At 37.9% G+C, this 20866-nt stretch overlaps 1 protein-coding gene across 2 annotated transcripts; it reads left to right on the top strand.

Moving 5' to 3' along the window:
• Positions 1-18836: 18836 nt before the first annotated feature.
• Positions 18837-20281, top strand: trh (thyrotropin-releasing hormone). 2 transcript variants are annotated; one of them, XM_055223213.1, is made up of 3 exons: positions 18837-18930; positions 19080-19280; positions 19559-20281. In XM_055223213.1, the coding sequence occupies exons 2-3, from the start codon at positions 19094-19096 to the stop codon at positions 20137-20139; spliced, it is 768 nt and encodes a 255-aa protein (XP_055079188.1). In that variant the 5' UTR covers positions 18837-18930; positions 19080-19093; the 3' UTR covers positions 20140-20281. The 2 variants fall into 2 exon arrangements, with proteins under 2 accessions (XP_055079188.1, XP_033825662.1); XM_033969771.2 differs by having other exon boundaries at positions 18838-18930; positions 19084-19280.
• Positions 20282-20866: the final 585 nt, after the last annotated feature.

Consider the following 20866-nt stretch of genomic DNA (forward strand, 5'->3'; position numbering starts at 1 on the left):
AAGTGTGTAAAATGTTTAAAAGTAAAATAAAATCAGAATGAGTTAATTCGCACTAGACTAGATCAAAAAGTACAGACTAAGTCAGATGTTGAAATACACAGTAGTTGATTAAAATAAGAGAGCCCTCTATCCTAAAAATCGTTTAACACTTAATCTGGACCAGGTGGCAGGTATATATTTTTCACTTCCAGTTACTTCTTCCAGCTTGTCCAAGAGATCCAAAGGTGTTTCCAGCACTGCTGATAGTCTTTCAAACATGCCTGATGGATTCAAAATATATATTCAAGTATATTATGTTATCTCACTGTTCATTTAAAGGTAATGTTCACTCTTTATTATAATCATTATATTCAACTATGTAAACTATGTAATCTGCACTAATGTTTGTTCTTGAGTCTTGCAGAAAATGTCTTTTGAGAGTGCAGGATCCCACGGGAAGAAGGTCACTGTGAAACTGAAACAGAAACAGTGTTTTGTGCGAAGGGAAAGAGTGACCTTGTGGAAATCAAAAACAGTTAATATTTCTCTGTGAATTTCCTCAAATGTTTATACACTGCTTGCAAAGTATATGCCCCCCCCCCCCCCCCCTTCAGATGTGTATGTAACTAGGGTTTCCTAACTTTAATAAAAGAGGTGAAAGGCGGTCTGGGCCCCAGAAAGGGTGGTGGTTTGTAACTGGGGTTTTTTGCCTCTCCGCTCTTTCTCCTCAATATTGAGACAAAATAATCTCTCTTGTCTTCTCTTCTCTTTTGAACTGTAATATAGGTTGTGAACCTATCAATGCCCAAGGTCCTCTCTGGGATCTCCTCCTGTTGGGACATGCTGAGAACATTTTCATGAGCCACCTTAAATTCTACTACTACTAAAGGAGCAGCAGCTCTCATCTTGCACATCTAGATGTTGGGGAAATGAGTAAGCAAGCACTTTTGCATACAGTCCCAACTTTTTGTTGTACTTTAGTAAAAACATCAGTGTGGAAATATGCTAAAAATATGGCACACTTTGGGCAATACTTTGAAGAGGAGCCATAATTGCTTCCTTTGAATCTGCAGTGGGGTCCTATGGGGGACTGTGGGCCAGTGGTAAAAGTATTTCAGTATTATGCAGCATGAGTCACAGAGGGCTAGATCGCTCTAGAGGATATATGTGAATAAAAATGTCTCTAGAGAAACATTTATGTCCTCAAATTGGCAAGGGATGTGGGAAATACAGCAACAGCAGCACAAACAAGTCTAAATGTGAACTCATTCTTTTTTGACAACAAGCAATTTTCTTTACAAACTAGATCAGTCCATTTACCTGATTGTTATAGTACATAGTGTGACTTATTGATCAGAGATAATGAAATAATGTATTGAAAGAGTCACTGTAATCCATATGGAGACCAGCCAATAGAGTAACATTGGTGTAACAAACAATTTAAAAAGCCAAACACTGCATTCATTAAATTCTATTAATCAGGTTTGGTCACTGATAGGAAAGGATGGAAAAGGGAGTCATCCTCTGCAAAGACATTAAGATAATGTTGCTCCAATTGTGTCAGAAACCAACTAGGCTTTAAGACCTGGCACACAAGTAGTAAGACCCTTTACTTGAACTCCAAAGACTCTTGCATATCACCAGTGACACATATGCAATAATTTGAGAACTATGGATAAAAAAATTTCTAGCATCACCTAAAACTCTCTCCTGTAAAATCCATGGAGTCAAGCTAGCATGACTATGTTTATAATTAAAGTGACACAGAGTGCTAACCTCCCATGCTAAAACTCACTGTAAAAGCTAATATTAGCAGAGAAAAGTGGGATAATATGGTGCTTTTTACTGACACTTGATGATCCCCATCTCCTTAGCACAAGCTGCCACTTCCGTCTCATTAAAGTCCTCAGTTCAAGTCCTTTTTGAGAATAATAGTGAGTGCAATTAAAAGAAGAGGTGTTTGGGGGCCCGGAGCTTTGGCTAATAGACTCAGGGATTATGCAGTTTTTGAGCAAAATAAAGACATTTAATACAATAATTTGCATGCAAGAATTGTTGTTAAGGTGTATTTTATGACAAAAAAATTAGATTGTAAAAACTGGATTTGCAGGTCAACAGTGGTGTAATGAGTTAACAGGGGCATCTGCTGTAAAATCCTGCACCCTGGGCCAGACAAGCAAGCTGAAAGACAAATTATGGTTTAGTGAACTTTTTTACTTAATTAACTGTAGAATCTGTAACTACCAATAGCTGCAAGGTTGACACAGAGAAATGACTCTGCCAATTCTCCTATGCATGCATGCCTTTAGAGAAGACGAGAGGACATGCAGACTTATGCCTGAAATTAGTTTGGTCTGTTGGTCCTCTACCTGTGCTCTTTTCAGTCCAATACAGATGTTTTCCTGACCCCTGCGTGTAGAACATGACACATCTTACATAGTTACATAACACATGTTGTTGATGTAGTGAGCTAACTCTGATGATCCTCTCTTTCTACATTACTAATTAACCAGCCTCAGCCTGGTTCTACACTACTGTCACTGAGAAGGTCAGAGCTGTCTTTATTTTAGCAATCATTAGCTTGTGTGTCTCTTTTTGAATTAACCATTCCATGTAATAGAGAAAAGTACCTTTGAAAATTGCTACAAAGGTGGGATATATGACAAATAAATAGGGAGGGCATTTAGTGTGCATAAACATCAATATGCAACAGTAGTGTAAAAGACTGGATTTGTGACACAGACCACATACTATTATTATTTATCTCTCATAAAAATACATATAGCAATACAGTGTCCCTGCAACTATCCAACAGGGTAGGATAGGACTAAATTTGGAAAAGAAATGAACATGTACATGTATTTTTGAAATATAACCAGAAAGGTGAACAATGAAAGGGTCTCATAACTTTCCATATTACTCATAAGGTTTGGAAATTAATCTAACATCTGTTTCATTACATGTATTAATTAGAGGCAGTAGATTCATTACAGTGATGAATGCAGAGAGACATATGTTCTGTGTGGAGAAGAAAATACCAGACAAGAGGGTGGGCTGATCCACTGGAGGTGTGATGGGTAAAATAAGACTAAGTAGGCATATAGAGCACAAACAAAACAAATATGAAAAGACAAGGCTACAGTATACAGAAAATATAAAAGAGAACAAACCAAGAGATTTCTGAGGACACAGCTGGTAAAACATTGTGCAGTTACTAAGACTAAGCCAACAAATATCAGACCAGCCAACCAATCAAACTATATTTATCTACCTAAATTTGCTGAACATATTATACCATAACCTTTAAGCTTTAAACAGCCATAAAACACATGTGCATTAAATGAAGACAAACACAAACACACACACACACACATCCCCACCCCCCCACCCCCACCCCCCCCACCCCCCCCACCCACACACACACCCCACCTCTTTAAAAATATACATCTCCAGAATTGTAAGTAACTAGAATGGACACAATTCCTCTAACATTTCTGTAAAATGTATTCTTTCCCCCAGCTTATCCATAATGGATCACTGGGGAGGCTCTCCATGGCCTCTATGAATGAGATTCACCCAAACAATTATCTTTCGTAGCAAAAGGTAAAGCATACACCTTCACATTTATTGCTCTTTGGGTAATTTAGAGTAATCAATTCACCCATGATCACATTATCTCAATAGCAATGCCAATATAGAATCATTTATGTCTAAAGCAAAAATAAGTGAGAGACTTTTTGTGCTTTTAAACAGAATCACTACATTTCAAAACGATTGTAATAAACTTATCTACTGGACAGATAAATAAATTAATGTATAATGTATGCTAAATACATACATGGAGAATGTATTGTTCTTACAATAAAATCTAAAATAAATTATATATTTTAAAAATCCAACAATAGAAAATCATGCATGCAAAAATAACTTGAATATTTTAGTTTCAATTATTCATATTTTCTTTCTGTTTTGCATGGCAAGAAGGCCAGATATTCACACAATACTCAGATGCCACATTCACAGTTGTAATAGTATAGTATGAAATGGCCAATTGACACCAAAGCACTGTAATATATTTAATGGTACACTCTGTTAAGTACACTTCAGATAATTGCACATAGTAAATTGGTTTCCCCTGCTCCATGTGACCATTAGACATGCGCATACAAAATGCAAGGCAACAAAATGAGCTTCCTTGTTATCATTTGCAGGTCTCTATTCATTTATTCATGAAGTGCCTCCTTAGGAACACCACCACAAAAAGAGACGAAGTCTGAAAGATGGACAATCCCACAGAGAGAGTGAAGAGGGCGGCACATATTAGGGATAAGTGGACTTGGTTACAGACACATGCCAATACATTAAAATAGAGAGGAATCATTTCAGATTTCATACATTTTTGTATAGCCTTCTTTTTTATTTGCGATCATATTTATAAGATTAAAGTGCTCAGATAAAGAGTTTGCTGATCAAATTGTAATTCTAATCAAGTGTTAAAATAAGCAGTGGTGGAATGTAACATTGTAAGTAAAAGTAGTAAAGTACTATACTTGAGTAAAAAAAAAAAAATGTATCTGTACTTAAGTACAGTTTGAACTAGATACTTTTTACTTTTACATTTGAGAGCAGGCATCTGTACTTACTCCACTACATTCTTGAACAGGACTGAAAAATAAAAGTATTTTTTGTTATTGTCTGAGACTTGCTGAAAAGTCCGAGAGGTTTATTATTAACACATTCATAATTTGATCAAACACAGAATATACAAATAAAACCAGCTAGAAAAAAAAAGATTCCGTTGTTTCAAGAGAACAAAATTCAATGCAAATCTTTATCAAAACCACTACACTTAAAGCGTTATAAATCTGCACAAAATACTTTTACCTTTTATACTTTAAGTCAGTTTTTAATGGGTACTTTAATACTTTACTGAAGTAGATTTTTTCATGTGATACTTTTACTTTTACTTGAGTATTTTTTGCTCTGGTATCTGTACATTTAAGTAATAAAATTGAGTACTTCTCCACCACCTAAAAAAAAAATAGTTGACTGTCACTACTAATACTTTTTTATTAGTAGAAATGCATTTTCAATAAACATTGATTTAAATTGATAAAGGTATCCTCTGGTAATTTACAAAGGCTACAGAATACAACATGTGATACAGATACATATAATATTTAATATTTTTGCAATTGCCAAAGATATTGACTCAGGCCACCAGGTGTCACTAATAATAATAATTATGTATAACGTGAGTCTTATACAGGTTTTACCAGACTGAGAGTCGCATTATTCATTAATCTCATACCCGCTTGTGGTAAGCTACTAGTCACAACTTGTAGCCACAGCTGCCCTGGGTTACACAGAAGTGAGGCTGCCAATCTATGTCAATCGCTCACACCCCTTCCATCGCAAGGAGGGTGAAGTGTCTTGCGCACAACGACAGTATACATTTGAGTTACTGCTACCCCACTCTGACATCCAAGTACTAACCAGTCCCAACCACAGCCACAATGGAAAATTATCTACTACTAATAGCAGAACCTATCTTTTTCTTAAACAAGTCTCAGTCGTGATGGATGTTTACCATTGTTTTGGAGGTCTACTACCTTAATAATTTTTAACCACCCAAATAAAAGCCTCTTTCTGACTGAGACAGGGAATATAAGATTCAATGCAGATCTGTACATAATAAAGTTGAGTGTATATGTAAGAGTTGGCAGTGGAACAGAGGAGAGGTAGTGTTTGTGGGGGAGGCAGGTGTGACTCCCTGTGCACTGAGCTGATTACAGACAGAGAGGACCTGCTTGAGTTCCTGCTGCCCCAGTCCTGAGTGTGCCTAATGCTGCCTCCACTCTATTACAGCTCCACACACACACACAACACACACACATCGCCCCTTCCTCCCATTTCTTTGCTTTAATTCACTCCTACAGATGTCACCCATCAAACACAATCAAAATCAGGTTTAGCCTATAGCCAGTTTGATGAGGAGTTGTGTGTAAACCTGAGGATGCTATATCCATAATGTGTATGGTGTAAAGAGAAAGCGATAGATATGCACACAGTGAAATGTCAAGTTCCTGAATGTCAACAGTATGGACTTAATTATCAATGGAGAAGACTAATTGTATGTAAAGAAAGACTTAAGACTCTGTTACTGTTGGGTTTCAGATGACATTTAAACATTCCAGTACCAGAATATTTTACAAGAAAGGTAAACCAGTGAGCTGATCTCAGTCTAATTGGATAAAATATTTTTTCAAAGGTTAAAAATTTCAGAATTTTTCAAAGGCATCTCAAGTAGTAGCAGTTTACCATATGTACCCACTCACTGACAATCATCATCAGCATTATCTGTAATTTCTTAGATGCCACATAGCATGAAGCAAAACACTGGGGCACTTTGGTAAACATATAATAAATGAATAATTGTAAATATTTATGTCCATTTCCATGTTTTTATTATAATAAGAGTTATGGGATGGCCGGTGTCCACTACATAGAATTTACTGACTGCAAGTGGAAGTATGTCATTGTGTCTGTTCCTATTCCACAAAGCAGTGATCCACAGTAAAAGAATTCACTTTTCTCTTGCTCAATTCCTGACCTTTAGTGAAAATGTCATCAAAATCTTACATTCTTCTTTTTGAGAGCCTGTCAATTGATTAAGAACAGATATGATATGTTACAAATATTTGAGAGTGTGAATCAATGATAAACTGTCCTTCGGTGCTCATATTGAACATCTGTCAAAAAAGAAGACTTTAAAAGACCTGTCTGAATCCTGGTGTGAGAACAACACTTGCTCAGACCACCCTCTCAGTCCTGGACTATGGGGACATCATTTACATGAGCATAGCTTCTTCAGCCCTCCAGTGACTGGACACAGTCTCTCACAGTGCTCTACGCTTCATTACCAACCAGGACAACCAACTGTGAGCTGTACTCTCTGTACTCTGTTCATATTTCATATGTTTTAGACATTTTACAACTAGATTTCTGGATTAATCTGCTTTCAGTGAGGTGCTTATCTCAAGAGATTTACTGATAAAATAAAGTTAAAATAAATGTTAAAAAAAAAATTAGCCCAAGTTCATTCAGCGCGTCAGAAAGAAAGGGAAAAAAACTGCTGCTCTTTTTTTGAGAGATGTGTCACTTTCTGAGAAGAGAAAGTCTTTCAAGGAGAAAAAAAGACTGATTTCAATTAGTTACTTGGGGACAAAGTGATCATTTCACATGTAAAATATATATTGTTCCAGAGAAATCCCAATTGAATGAGGTATGCTGTTTAAGAGTATGTCATTTTTTTCATTCTGTATCTCAAAATCTTATCAAACTGACAAAAACAACTGTGTCAGCACATGCTGAAAATAGACTGCTGAATTCTGACGTCAGTGTACAACCTGTTTACAACTACCAAAAAAGCAGAGATTTAGTAGATCAGTGGACTGAGCTGGCACTGGCCCAAAAAGTACAACGATTGGACCATACGTGTCTGTATACATAGTATTTAAGAAGTTCTTCAAAAAATATCATTTATTTTTAATATGCACCAAGCATGCACTCACATCCATCCTAACATGGAGCCCACAGTTGAGGGTCATGACCCTTAGATATGACAATAAGATGTTTACAGTTCTAATTGGAACTCAGTTTGGGATCGGACCAATGCTGCAGAACCATTCTGGAACAGAGAGAACCATAAACTCATATCATGCTCATATCTGTCTGATGTATAATGAGTTATTAATTCACAGCTTTCAAACATCTATTGTAATGCCATTAAGTGCCCTATTGATTTATATCATCCCATAAATGGCAAGCACATTTTCTCATTTAAAAACTGTACTCCACATCTCAAAGAGAACACTCTTGTTGCTCTGTAAAAGTTGGTGTAAATTGTGGCCCGAACATCTTGACTTTGAACAGCACAGCCCTTTGGGACAGGTGAGTCACCAACACTGTCAGTCTCTTTCAAGGAGCAGCAGTGAAGGGAGGGCACAGAAGGGCAGTAGTGAGGAGAAGGGGTAGGGGGGCAGTAGTGAGGAGAGGGGGCAGAGGGGCAGTAATGAGGAGGGGGGCAGAGGGGCAGTAGTGAGGAGAGGGACAGTGGAGCAGCAGTGAGTGGAGGGGACAGAGGGGCAGTAGTGAGGAGAGGGGGTAGAGGGGCAGTAGTGAGGAGAGGGACAGTGGAGCAACAGTGAGGAGAGGGGGTAGAGGGGCAGTAGTGAGGAGAGGGACAGTGGAGCAGCAGTGAGTGGAGGGGACAGAGGGGCAGTAGTGAGGAGAGGGGGTAGAGGGGCAGTAGTGAGGAGAGGGACAGTGGAGCAACAGTGAGGAGAGGGGTAGAGGGGCAGTAGTGAGGAGAGGGGGCAGAGGGGCAGTAGTGAGGAGAGGGACAGTGGAGCAGCAGTGAGTGGAGAGGACAGAGGGGTGGTAGTGAGGAGAGGGACAGAGGGGAGGCAGTGAGGAGAGGGGGCAGAGTTGCAGTAGTGAGGAGAGGGGGTAGAGGGGCAGTAGTGAGGAGAGGGACAGAAGGGAGGCAGTGAGGAAAGGGACAGAGGGGAGGCAGTGAGGAGAGGGGGCAGAGGGGCAGTAGTGAGGAGAGGGGGTAGAGGGGCAGTAGTGAGGACAGGGGGCAGAGGGGCAGTAGTGAGGAGATGGACAGAGGGGAGGCAGTGAGGGGAGGGTGAGGAGAGGAGACAAAGGCAGCAGTGAGGACAGGGGGCAGAGGGACACCAGGGAGGAGGGTCTTACTTGTACCCAAATATATCCAGGGAACATGGAACATTTACAAATTGTCCATTTCAACTCCTCCAAAATAATTCTCCCTAATGCAAATATATTGAATATCTCTTTGAAACATATGTGGCTTTCTGAAAAAAGAACATATCCTCTGAATGTAGCTTGGCAGTATGGTCAAAATAAGAAACTTAATTGAGCTTTTAAGCTTTTGCAAATTCCTTTTCTAGGGTTTATTTAAAAAAAACAAAAACAAACTAAACATGAAATACAAAACATGTTACAAGCGGAATTTTGTTTACTTGGATACTGTGGTAAATTCTTTAAATTGTACACCTAATTGCAACATTACCATGAGTCAATGAGTTTCTTAGACATCTGAGATCCATATAATCTTACTGATATTTTTACAGCCAGGTGAATCATATCTTTCAGAGATCAAGAGACCGGAAATATGCCAGAGGAGTTAAAAGTAGTTTAAGTTTGATTTCTTCATTTCACTCAATCTCTGGACTCCATTACATTCACAGACATGGTAACAGCTCACTAGTTCTTTCTAAACTCCATCACTCTGACAGCACAGTGAGATCTCAGCTCATAAATGTGTGGATCTGGACCAGTGACTTCTGATCTTTGATCTGATCTTTGATCTGAGTTTTTATCTAAAGATGAACTGCCAAGCTCATAAATAGAAATAGAAAATGATGAAGGATTATAGTTGTAATATAGACAGGTCACGTTTTGATTTGATTCAATTATGGTTTATTTTGCATTTGACATTTGAACTTTTCTCTCGGGAACAGACCCTGACGTAAAGAGACAGAAGGATAGGTCAGATGCGCATAAACAAAGCGCATATTCGTTTTGGACTCCAGCCGAGCAGACAAATTGATTTCAATGTTAATTAGAAAACAAATGATAAAATGACTCCATTGGTTTTAGATCATCAGTCTTGGTGAAGTGGGTAATATAACGCTGTGGTTTTTCACAGGTGGATAAATTACAGCCCATCTTCAGTCTGTAAAAGTATGTTACTTCAAAAGTACCCCACAATAGTTCTACAAATTCTCATGGCAATCACTAAAATTCTTTTGTACCACTACAACTGGCTACAAGCTTCAATTATATACACATAACAGCTACTTAAAAGGATTATAATTTGTAATTAGATTTCAGCTTTAGAACTATATGTAATGTACACAACATTTGTCTTAAAGAATGTGTTCACTGTGTCCACGAAGAAGCCTCCTCCGCTACAATCATAACCCCATTATGTTTCTGTAAATACCCCTTATAACTCAAATCAGACTACTTTCTACACACATTCAATAGTGCTACAGCAACCACAAAGGGACTAAATAAAGTGATTGAGTTTGGACACAGGCCCAGCTGTCCCACCTTTGTCTATTTTTCACTTCTTCCTTCTAAACAAGAAGGTCTTTCAATAAAACAAAGAACAGAATTACTTTGTGTTTTCCTAACAACAACCATGTACCAGGTTTCAGATTCAAATGCAAACTAATGAGACAGCGAACCTTGATTTACTATTGTTTGTTTTGAAGGAAATAGTCTATGGGAATTTCAAAAAGCAGTCAACATATCACCCTTTAGCTGGTTTACATTGTCTGGTATAGTAAAATAAGCTTCCAATATGTGTATTTGTAACTGTGTAAACTGTACAAAAGACATACTATGCCTTTTTCAAGTATATTAGTGGAGGTAAAGGTAGACAGCCCCGTCATGATACAAAATTTTTAAGTACTGAAGTAAATATGGACAATAAAGGATAATACGAAATCAAGCCAAAAAGAATTACCCACCAAAAAACAGTTTTAAATGTATTGTTAAAAACATGAACTGCAATAAATAAATAGCTGAATGAAACACTTTGTATTTGTATTAACAGCTCAAATCATTTTGCCAAAAAATAACTATAAGTGTCCCACTTGTTCAAAGAAAAGGTACACACGATAAATATTGACCTCAAAAAATTATGTTTCCATCTATCATTTACTGAGGAATAAGTCAGTTATTAAAAATTGTGACATCCCTAGGGGTTGGTGAAAATAAGAATCTCTTAGTACTCAGGCTTTGAATACAGGACAAAATTACTCAAGTATGCATGAATGAATCGAAATACAACTTTGAGTAAGCAAATGATAAGGGAACACTGTTACAATATGATTGAACGCTCATAAAAGCCAGTTCTATATAGTATGTCCTTTAAGTCGAATTCCATCTCTTTCTCTGCCCTAACCTTTGAATCTGTGAGCGCACCACAGGCTAACTTCATTGGTTGACAAATGGTTGTCAGTGTGGCTGCTTATAAAGCACTAGAGGTTGGAACTTTGTGCAAGATAAACAGTAAAGATGGCCAAATTAGCTGCCAAAAACCCCTCTGCATTCCCCTGCTCCTCTTCCTTCTGGTAGGTCTTCATTTTGTGCAACAACACTTCTCTCTCTAGATGATGATGGAGTTCTCTCTCCATCATCTGCTTTCTCAGAAACAAGGTCTATTCTTTGTCCTGGTCCCTGCTCCTCTCTGTCCTGGTACTCCTCAATTCTGGTCAACAACTCCTGCTCTCCCTTTTCCATCTGCTGACCTGTTAGTACTTGTGCGTCTTGTCGCTCGACTGTCTGAATGTGTTATAGATATAACAGTAGAGGAGTTTGCCTCTGCATGCTCTCAGAATTCTCATCTCAAAGCCAGCCAGCTGATCACAGAAATTATCAGAGAATATTTCTTTAGACTGGAAATATATCTTGGAACTATATTTTTCTAAGCTGCCCCTGTCTCTGTGTGCCCATGTATAATTCCAACTTTGTCCTGATCAGTGCATCAAACGACTGAAGCAATGAAGCTAAAGAAAAGACTGTATTACATAATCATTGTAAAAAGAAACAAATTATAATGATAACAAATGATACGATCAACACTTTAAGTGATTGTTATTTTTTACAGTGAAAAGTTAATTTGTGAACAACTTTTATTTGTGGGCCATATGTTCAGTACTGATATTACCTAGATTAAATTCTGTTGAAAAATATCTCATAGCAATATGAGGTAAAGAAAATCGTACCATCTCTACATGGGTTACAAGAATACCACTTGGATCCTCGGACAGAGTGACAGTAAGTGATAGGGACTCCTGCAGGTTTGACTCGAGAGGCTCAGACATAAAACCAAATTGAACTTTCACACGTTTTATGCATGTGCATAATGATCAAACTTCACTGTACTTTTAAATTTGACTTCTCCGCAGCTCTAGTGAACCATGAACCCACCTCAGGTAGTCCAACTGGCCTTTTCCAGGATGACTTTAGGGGGGGTACAACGGCACCTGTGCCTTGACTTTAAGGAGGAGGGCCCCTTGTCGCTCCTTCGGGCTGAGCCCCGCTGGGCCCCAGGGGTAAAGGCCTGGCCACCAGGCGCTCACTGTCGAGCACTTACCCCAGGCCTGGCTCCAGGGTGGGGTCCCGGTAATGGCGGTCTGGGTGACGTAAATGGCCTTGATAGTGTCCTCATCATGAAAGGCCTCTGAACCAGTCTTAGTCTAACCCATTCCCCAGGACCTGTTTGCCATGGGTGACCCTGCCAGGGGAATGAAAACTTTGACAACATAGCTCCCAGGATCATTTGGGTGCCCTCCACCTTTATGTTGAGTACATTTTTATAATATTCTTTAACATTTTTTGACACGCAAATAAAATACTAATAGTGCAGGACAGGTCTACTTTCAGTTACCACTGTGAGATAGGAATGTCTTCATAATCTGAAGTCTCTGGCTCTACATCCTTTATTGCATTAGTTCATTTTGTATGAGTATCTATAACAAAAGAAGGACTATAGCCTTATTATAAGTTGCCCATATCATTTTTACAAGTAAATACATGCAGTCTATGCATATTACACAGAGGTATTGTGAAAATCACACAAACTTCTATGTAAACCCAAAAATCAGGATTTACTACTTATCTGTTTTGTTACTTGTTGATCTGTTTCATTGTCACAATTTCAACAGAACAAGATTTGAAAGATCAACTTCACTTCTACCTACTTTCCGCTCCAAGTTTCATGTTTGTTCAGACAGAGAAAACAAATGTATTCTTATGACAACCCAGTATAACACAACTGCACCAGAGGGAGATGGTATCATTTGCATGTTGTGGCATTTATAAACTGTGATAAATATACTCTTAATGCGTGCCGGAGCTGCCGACTGTTGCATCCTATTAGGTTCACCAAAGAGTGGGCTGCTGCAGAGTTGATGGATGGTGTACAGGCTGCAAAAGCCCTGGCAGGTGTACTATATGGTGATGCAGTGGCAGAGAGTATTGGTATCCATTGCGTTTTCACACACTCCCACACAGTACAACAAAGACACAGAGAAACCAGATAGAAAATGTTACTTGGGGAAAACTTTATTTATGACATGAAGTCTAAACTAATAATAATTTTGTCTTTGTAAAGATAAATATTTCTGCTTTTAATTTCTCAGTTTTTTTAGTGGGCATTGATTCAAACCAAGTGACAGTATGACACAAGTCAGGTGCGTTTATTAAATAAATTGCCATGGATAGACCCTGTCGGCAGCCTACATATGACTTAGGGATAAAATTAGAGATAAAACCAGGACTAGAACAGGACAAAGCAAGTCTACTTCAGGACTTAGCAGGGCTCAAACTAGTGCAAGTGCGACGACCCCCAAACTTACCCTATCATTGTGAGAGTGAATGTTTTGATAAACTCCTGATCAGATTCTCCTGAACATTATCATCTGTATCCTCCTCTCTGATACTGCCTAAAGTTCTCTTTCATAGGTGCATAGGTTCATATTTTTAAAGGTGCAATACGTACCTTTTTGGTGGGAGTTCGCCACATGCTTGTCTCCATGGAGATGTTATTGTTTCATCCATCCCCATCAAGACAAGCAGGAAAAGTTCTATAGTGCACCTGTTTCGGTTCCAATCTGGCAGTTTTAAGCTCATGCTTGTACATGTCCAAACCATTCATCTCCATAACATCGAACATAATAAGTCCCTCTGATTGTATAGATAAAAGATAAACAACTCAAGATTTACTTTATTTGTAATTAAAATCAACCACATAGACCATTAACAGTTATTATCCACTGGGCTTCTTTCAAAAATAGTTTGTCTCTCATCCATGACAAAGTATTCAATATTTAAACCTCATGCATCTAGTCTTTCAGCCTTGTGTGCGAGAAGTGCGATCCTTTCCATCTAACATAATTAGTCCTGGAGGCAGACAGGAGTGGCGTGATGGAGAGGAAAGGAGCTAAGGGCTTATACACATGCACAGATGGAGAAGACAGAGTAGTAGCTAAATCAGTGCAAATATTCACCCCCAAATCTCTAGTTTGTGGTTCAATACCCTGCTACATGTACACTGCCATTGTGGTGTCGAGAGCAAGACACATTATAATTTAGTCTGCTAGAGTTTATCTGACAACTATGAATCATTATTTTAAATGGACATTTAAAATCACAATATTGATCTAAAATAATACAAGAAACAAGTCAATTTACTTCCTGCTAACAGCCCCTGTGGCAAAGTGGCTAAGCAATTCTGCTGAATCCTATGTGTATCATCTTTTTTTAATGGGAGAAGTACAGAGCAGTGGGTGACTGCTAGTAATAAACTTACATGAATCACTCTAAATATGACATCAAGGGAATAATGAGAAGGGAAAACAATTGTAAAAGTTCTGTTAAGTTAACTTTTATACTCTGTGCCCTTTAACCTGGCTTTTGCATATGTGAATGTGAGTGGTGGTCAAGCCTTAGATGAACAATGGAAGCAATGGCTATAAAGTGACTATATAAGACCAATGCCTCTTCTGTCTCTTCTGTTATTATTATTGGAACAGAAGAGGCAGAAGAGGGCGGGGGAGTGAGCACATAGTGCAGTTCCAGCACTAATCACAAACAGGAGGAGCAGAAACACACACACACACCTCACAAGTTATTGAGATATAATGGGATTGTCAGAGCCATCAACAGACTCTGAATTCAACAAGTTTAAAATAAAGAATGCAAAACTGTCTTCTCCTCTCCCCTGTACTATTCCTTTTATACTTGGCACAAAATATATATGCGAAAGTTCTGAAATTCAAAGGTCAGAGAAACAGACAGCATTTTCTCACAACTACTATAAATGCAATTTTATCTTTCTTTAACACATTTGATGATATGCATATATTTCAGTACATTTTTGGCTCCGTTCTATTCAAAAGACTGCCTCATATATTGTTCTTGTACCATTATGATACATCAGTCTTAATTAAGATGTATATTTTTTATCTTTGGTCTCTCAATCTATTCTCTGCTTATTCCAAAATACTATTTCACTTCTCTGAAAAGCTTTTAATATCCAGGTGTTTTAGGATTTTATTATTCAAAATTGGATATCGATGAATTTTAAAAAAACTAGGGGCAATAAGAAAAACCCTGAACACAAATGGGGCTCTATAAGGGGTGTTGCCAGTTTTCATACCCAAACTCAAGCAGTTTGGACTTGTTCTATTTGTCACTGTAGAGCAATACACAAAATACAAAATATACGTCCTAATAATTGCCTTTGCATCTGTCACTTATTACTGAAATTATGAGTTTGGATGATTAAGCCGCAGCACAACTTGACCACAAAAACTTGAGCATGACTTGGACCCAAGAATTGACTGCCACACTTCTGAATTAATTTTAACTCAACTGTGCTGCTTCAGTGTCTTCATATTATCATACACAGCCAGTCACCCATCTACTTACACTCAGTTTGGAGCTCCAGCACTACCCCTCTGCTCCTGTCAGTCTATCCCCACAGCAGTGACCTCTGTCAGGCCACTGTCAGAGCCAGGGCAGGCTTTGGTGATGCTGACATCCACGCACTCTGCTCCAGTTTGTTTGTCTGTGTCACTGCTTCTCCATGTCTGAGCCTTGATCTTGTCTAACCCCCTCCCACACACATACACACCTCCACTATCCCTGTCACATGTCCAGGCATTTCACGTCTGTGGACCTAAATGGTTTACAGTGTCAAAAGTTCTTAGTTCAATCCAAAGTCAGTGAACTGTTGCAACATTTCTGTACTTTCAGGATGAGCAAAAAAGCTTGAATCTCCAGCAATAATACAGTACAAAGCTGGATAAGCAAGAAGTCAGCATGGCCATACTGTGCCTTTTTGATCTACAAAAAGCCAAGGAATCTACAGTCACCCAATGTGCAATAATTACATGATTTACAATACTTTTTTAGACGTGATATTGGACACTTGGGAAAAAAGCATTGGTAATATAAATGATAGCTTATATTACCTCAGTCAAAGAAGTTATGTTGTATTTCTTTTATTAAAATTATAATATCAAAATAAATCATTTGATTGGATTGGAGTGGCTCTAGAAGGGATTCCAAAAAGAAAAAAAAGAAAAAAAAAAAAAAAGAAGATTGAATAATCACTTCTATGCCTTTTGGCTCTTATAGCTTAACCCCTGACAGATACAGCTAATGCCTTGGTGGTGGTCTGTCATGCTACTGAAACACTGAGTTTCACTTTGACTGAATTCTCAGAGCAGAAAGAGAAAGAGTAAACAGAGACCAGTGTCTAATGAGCCTTATTAATTTAAAACAACATACAGTATAACCTCTACAACCTTTGTTAATTGTTCTCATTAAGTCAAGGGGCTACAGACACTTACAGAATGATGAGCTTTCATCAATTAGGCTTGTAAACTGTGGTGTTTACAAGGCTCTAAATTATAACTTTAACAGAGCTCTACAGTCCATTTTATTGTTTGAACATATAATATAAATGCAGAAAACACAAGCACTAAGCCAAAGTAGCAGGTAAATAGGTCTATCCAAATAAAATAAAATGTCAGCAAAAATGAACTTGGGTTCAAAAAAGTACAAATTAGGTTTTTACAATTTTTTTCAAAAAGAGGAAATATCACAGATGCGCCATATTGCACCATGCACCATATAAGATTTATCAGGGATGCACTGATCTGATACTGGTACCAGATATAGGTGCCGATAAAGAAAAATTTGCCGGATTGGATATTGCCTTCTAATAATCGGTTCAGCCAATATTCTGTAGTTGTTCTGTAGTTGTTGGAGGATAGATAACAGGTACATAACATATTTGGATCAATTTTGTCTTTTTTTAATTTATTTTTTAATTATTTATTTTTAAAGGTAATAAACACCGTTTTCAGTCTCTGTACTGGTATCGGTTGATCAAGTATCGGCAGATACTTAAAGCCATACATCAAAATCGGTATTGGACCTGAAAAATCTTATTCGGTGCATCCCTAAGTTTTATAGAGTTACATTGTGTATACAGAAAGTTCCTAACATTGTGGCATTGTGAAAATCTAGGTCAACTGGTTATACAATTTCAATAAGATGGATATTGTATTATTTGCATGTGCTTGACAGATCTTCAAGTGACAATGGCGCATAAGGGTCCAAAGATCACAAGGATGACACATCCAATCATCAGTATTGCCATTGTGTTCTATACATATAATTTGTCTGTGAGATGCATTTTTTTAAGAGAAACATCACCACTTTGTATTTTGTTTTGTGGGGTAGAAATGTGTGAGGGTAATACTTTGTGCTTGAGCTATTGTACAACAACAATAATAATAATAATAATAATAATAATAATAATAATAATAATAATAATAATAATAATAATAATAATAATAATAATAATAATAATAATACAAGTAATAGGTCTAGTATTTTTGCTCTACACATTCTTCACATTGAACATAAATACGGACACCTGCTACATTCATTCTTCAGCTAAATTGCCTAAACGGGTTTATAGCACAATTGTTTGTAAAGGCAATGGCTTTAATTGTATTATAGTTAATTGTGACTAAAGCTATTCAGTGCACTGAGAGAGACAGCTGTAAGATAGACTCCCTTTGAAACATGTTCTTATGTGCTTATGTCTCTTTGTGTGTCCATTAAAGCTCAGTGCAAGGGATCAGACAGGAAATATGTAATTAAATACATTTTCCTCAAATATTTCATATAACTTCACCAAAGCCAGAGCGGGGGTAAAAAATAATTACTCTCATATTATTAAAACTGATACTTTATAGTACTACAACCACAACCACCAATACTACATTAAGATTTTGACACTTCTCAGTAACTGATTCCATAAGAATTGCAATATAAAGTACAACATTGACTCAATATATAAGTTTTATCTGGCCATAGAAATCGCTTGAATTCAAGATGATAACTTAAAATGTCCACTGAGTCAGTGATGGAGCATATTTCTCCTGATCGTGGCAGTGAGTTGAAGGCATTACACGCTCAATTCAGTATCCACCAGACATTCACCATGGACTGAGAGGGGGCTGTGGACTGCACAGAGAAGATGGAGGTTCATTTATAAACTGTACATAAAGTAGGCAATATTAATTAGAATTGAATGAAATCTGAATGATCACAAACAGCAACTTGCAAATTATGCAATAAACTCTAATGTTGTGTACTTATGTCATTATATAATGTGTATGCTAAACAAAATATCCTGTCACCCACTGGTTTTGTTTAGTATAAAACCTACCTCTTAATTTTTAATCATAATTTACAAAATGCATTTCACTGCAATTAGATTGTATAACTTTAACACATTAAAGCCATAATTAAACCTAAAGGAAGACTACAGACTTCCTGTTAATCAAAGGATATTGTGAGGATAAATAAAAGATATTGGATACCGCACATTGTAAATAGAGCTATAGCTTTTTTTTTTTAAGCAGTGGCCTGTTGGATGCAAGAATGTCAGTATTGTTTAATTAATCTTTATTATAAATCGGTTTCAAATGTGAAACGTAATTGTGGTTTTTGTGAAAGGATTAAGTTGAAGTTAAATCAAAGTTGTTATTTTTACATGATAAATTGGGCAGCGTCTCCTATAGGCCGATTGTTTAAGAAGGCGCCAGTTGCGCACGACTTTGGTGACATCAATGAAGACGAAGAGAAATGGATAGAGCGCGTGTGTGACGCCATTAGGCGGTGGGTATATATACTGAGAGAAAAAGTTAGCCTCTCATACCTCCAGACCTGCCCTTTAAGGGTCATCAAAAACGGCACTGAAACGCGAGCAAACCCTTCTGCTGCTGCAGGTGCGCACTGAGAGAAGACATAAGGATAAGGGTGAGTCCACACCATCTATAGATTAAGACAACTGCAATGCATTTCTCCAACAGTATACTTTTGGCTATTAAATTAGTTCAAAACGTCTTAATGACTGACTCAGTTAAAATAACCGGTACTTTCAGTGACAATTACATCTTTTTCCCCAGACAGAGGTCCAACCATGAAATCAACATATCTGCTCGTATTGGCGTCTTTGGCAGTTTGTAACCTGCCACATTGTAAATGCCAGAGTCTTACAGAGGATGACCCCGACCACCGGACCATAGACGACATCATCCTACAGAAAGCAGAGAGTCTCTTGTTACGGTCCATCCTCAAGAATATACAGGGAGATGACGAGAGATACGGTGGGTAACAGGTCACACTTAATAAATCGACAGAAAAAGTAGGCTATGGAAAAGATTTCTGATGCGCATTATTATTATTTTTCTGAACCAAAACGGCATTTTTAATTGCATACAAATCAGTACTTTCATTCACATTTGAGAATTTATGGGACAGGCTATTCTATGTCAAAATATCCAAAATATACCGGTCCTCCATCTGGTCCCGTCTGTGCGTAACAGGACAAGACCAAATACTTGAACGCATAGATCTCACATTCTAACGCGCGCTTTTTCTGCAGAAGGTACCTCTCAGCCAGGTTGGGTGACCAAGAGACAACACCCTGGGAAAAGATACACAGAAGAAGACACGGACGTGGACGCACCGTATTTGGACGTTAATAAGAGACAGCATCCGGGCAAACGTGAAGAAGAAATGCACTCATACCTGGAACCCCAAAAGAGGCAACATCCCGGGAAGCGTACCGCGGCAGGATTCGTATCTGACAACCCGCTCCTGGTCCTGAGCGAACTTTCGAAAAGACAACACCCGGGAAAGCGCTACCTGATGCTGCACACGAAACGCCAGCATCCCGGGAAGCGCTTCTTTCCAGACGCAGACTCCGATTTTGATTCAGAGGGAGAAGAATTGGCGGAACTTGAAAAGCGCCAGCATCCAGGGAAACGATTTTTGGATAACTCCAATCCGTTTTTAGGAAGCAACCCCCCTTGTGACTTTTTGGACTCCAATGGTTGTAGTAGCCCCCAAAACCGACTGTTGCTCGACTTTATAGACAACATCAACACAAGTCACATCGAGGAGAAGCGGCAGCATCCAGGGAAAAGATTTGCATCCGAAGAAGACTTCGTGGATTCAGAGTAGATCTCTTAGGAATTAGTTGTAACGTCTGTAGTTGCACTGTAAACTATATCAATGTGTAAATGGCCATAAGGGGTTGTTGGAGACGAAAAAAATTAAATTTAACTTACCATTGTTTTCTTTGACAAGGGACACGCGCAATCAATATCACTTAAAATCTAGCATTTTGTGTTTATTTGGATAGTGTGCAATGTAATCCAAAGCTAGTTGAACTAATGTTGTAATGTAAATATGTTCATAACCGCCATTTCCTTTTACTTTCTGCTTATAAAAGTTTGTTCTGTTATTTTTAGACCATTTTTAAAAGGATGAGCAATGACTCAGTCCCCTCTATGAGGACATTTGTTTATTGGAAACAGTAATAACGAGTAAGTGATCAAACGGCCACTGTTACTGTGACAAATTCCCCCATAAAAAGGATTGTCTTGGATTATTATCATTTTTTTGTAATTATGTAAAATATAATGACTACAACAGCAAGAAATGTGTCTTTTATTGGGAGCTATTATTGGTGTAATTAAGTTTAATTTGTGAGCCATCTTTTGCCATAAAAATAAAAAGCTGTACAATATAAATTAATTGGTAAACTAAAACTACCAAACAACATTTTATTATAGTCAAAATTTACAATTTCCATTGCAATCTTGGAGATGTGGGGTGCCCCTAAACACTACAAAAGCAATGCTCTGCATTTGGAGACCCAATAGTAGATAGTAGGAATTGTCATAAT

This window comes from Periophthalmus magnuspinnatus, chromosome 7, assembly GCF_009829125.3.
Source record: "Periophthalmus magnuspinnatus isolate fPerMag1 chromosome 7, fPerMag1.2.pri, whole genome shotgun sequence".
NCBI classification, from domain to species: domain Eukaryota; kingdom Metazoa; phylum Chordata; class Actinopteri; order Gobiiformes; family Gobiidae; genus Periophthalmus; species Periophthalmus magnuspinnatus.

Bases quoted from the DNA above. Each gene is read 5' to 3' on its own strand.
- trh (XM_055223213.1), top strand. From the start codon at position 19,094: ATGAAATCAACATATCTGCTCGTATTGGCGTCTTTGGCAGTTTGTAAC. The intron at 19,281-19,558 runs GTGGGTAACAGG...CTTTTTCTGCAG, and splicing joins GGGAGATGACGAGAGATACG to AAGGTACCTCTCAGCCAGGT.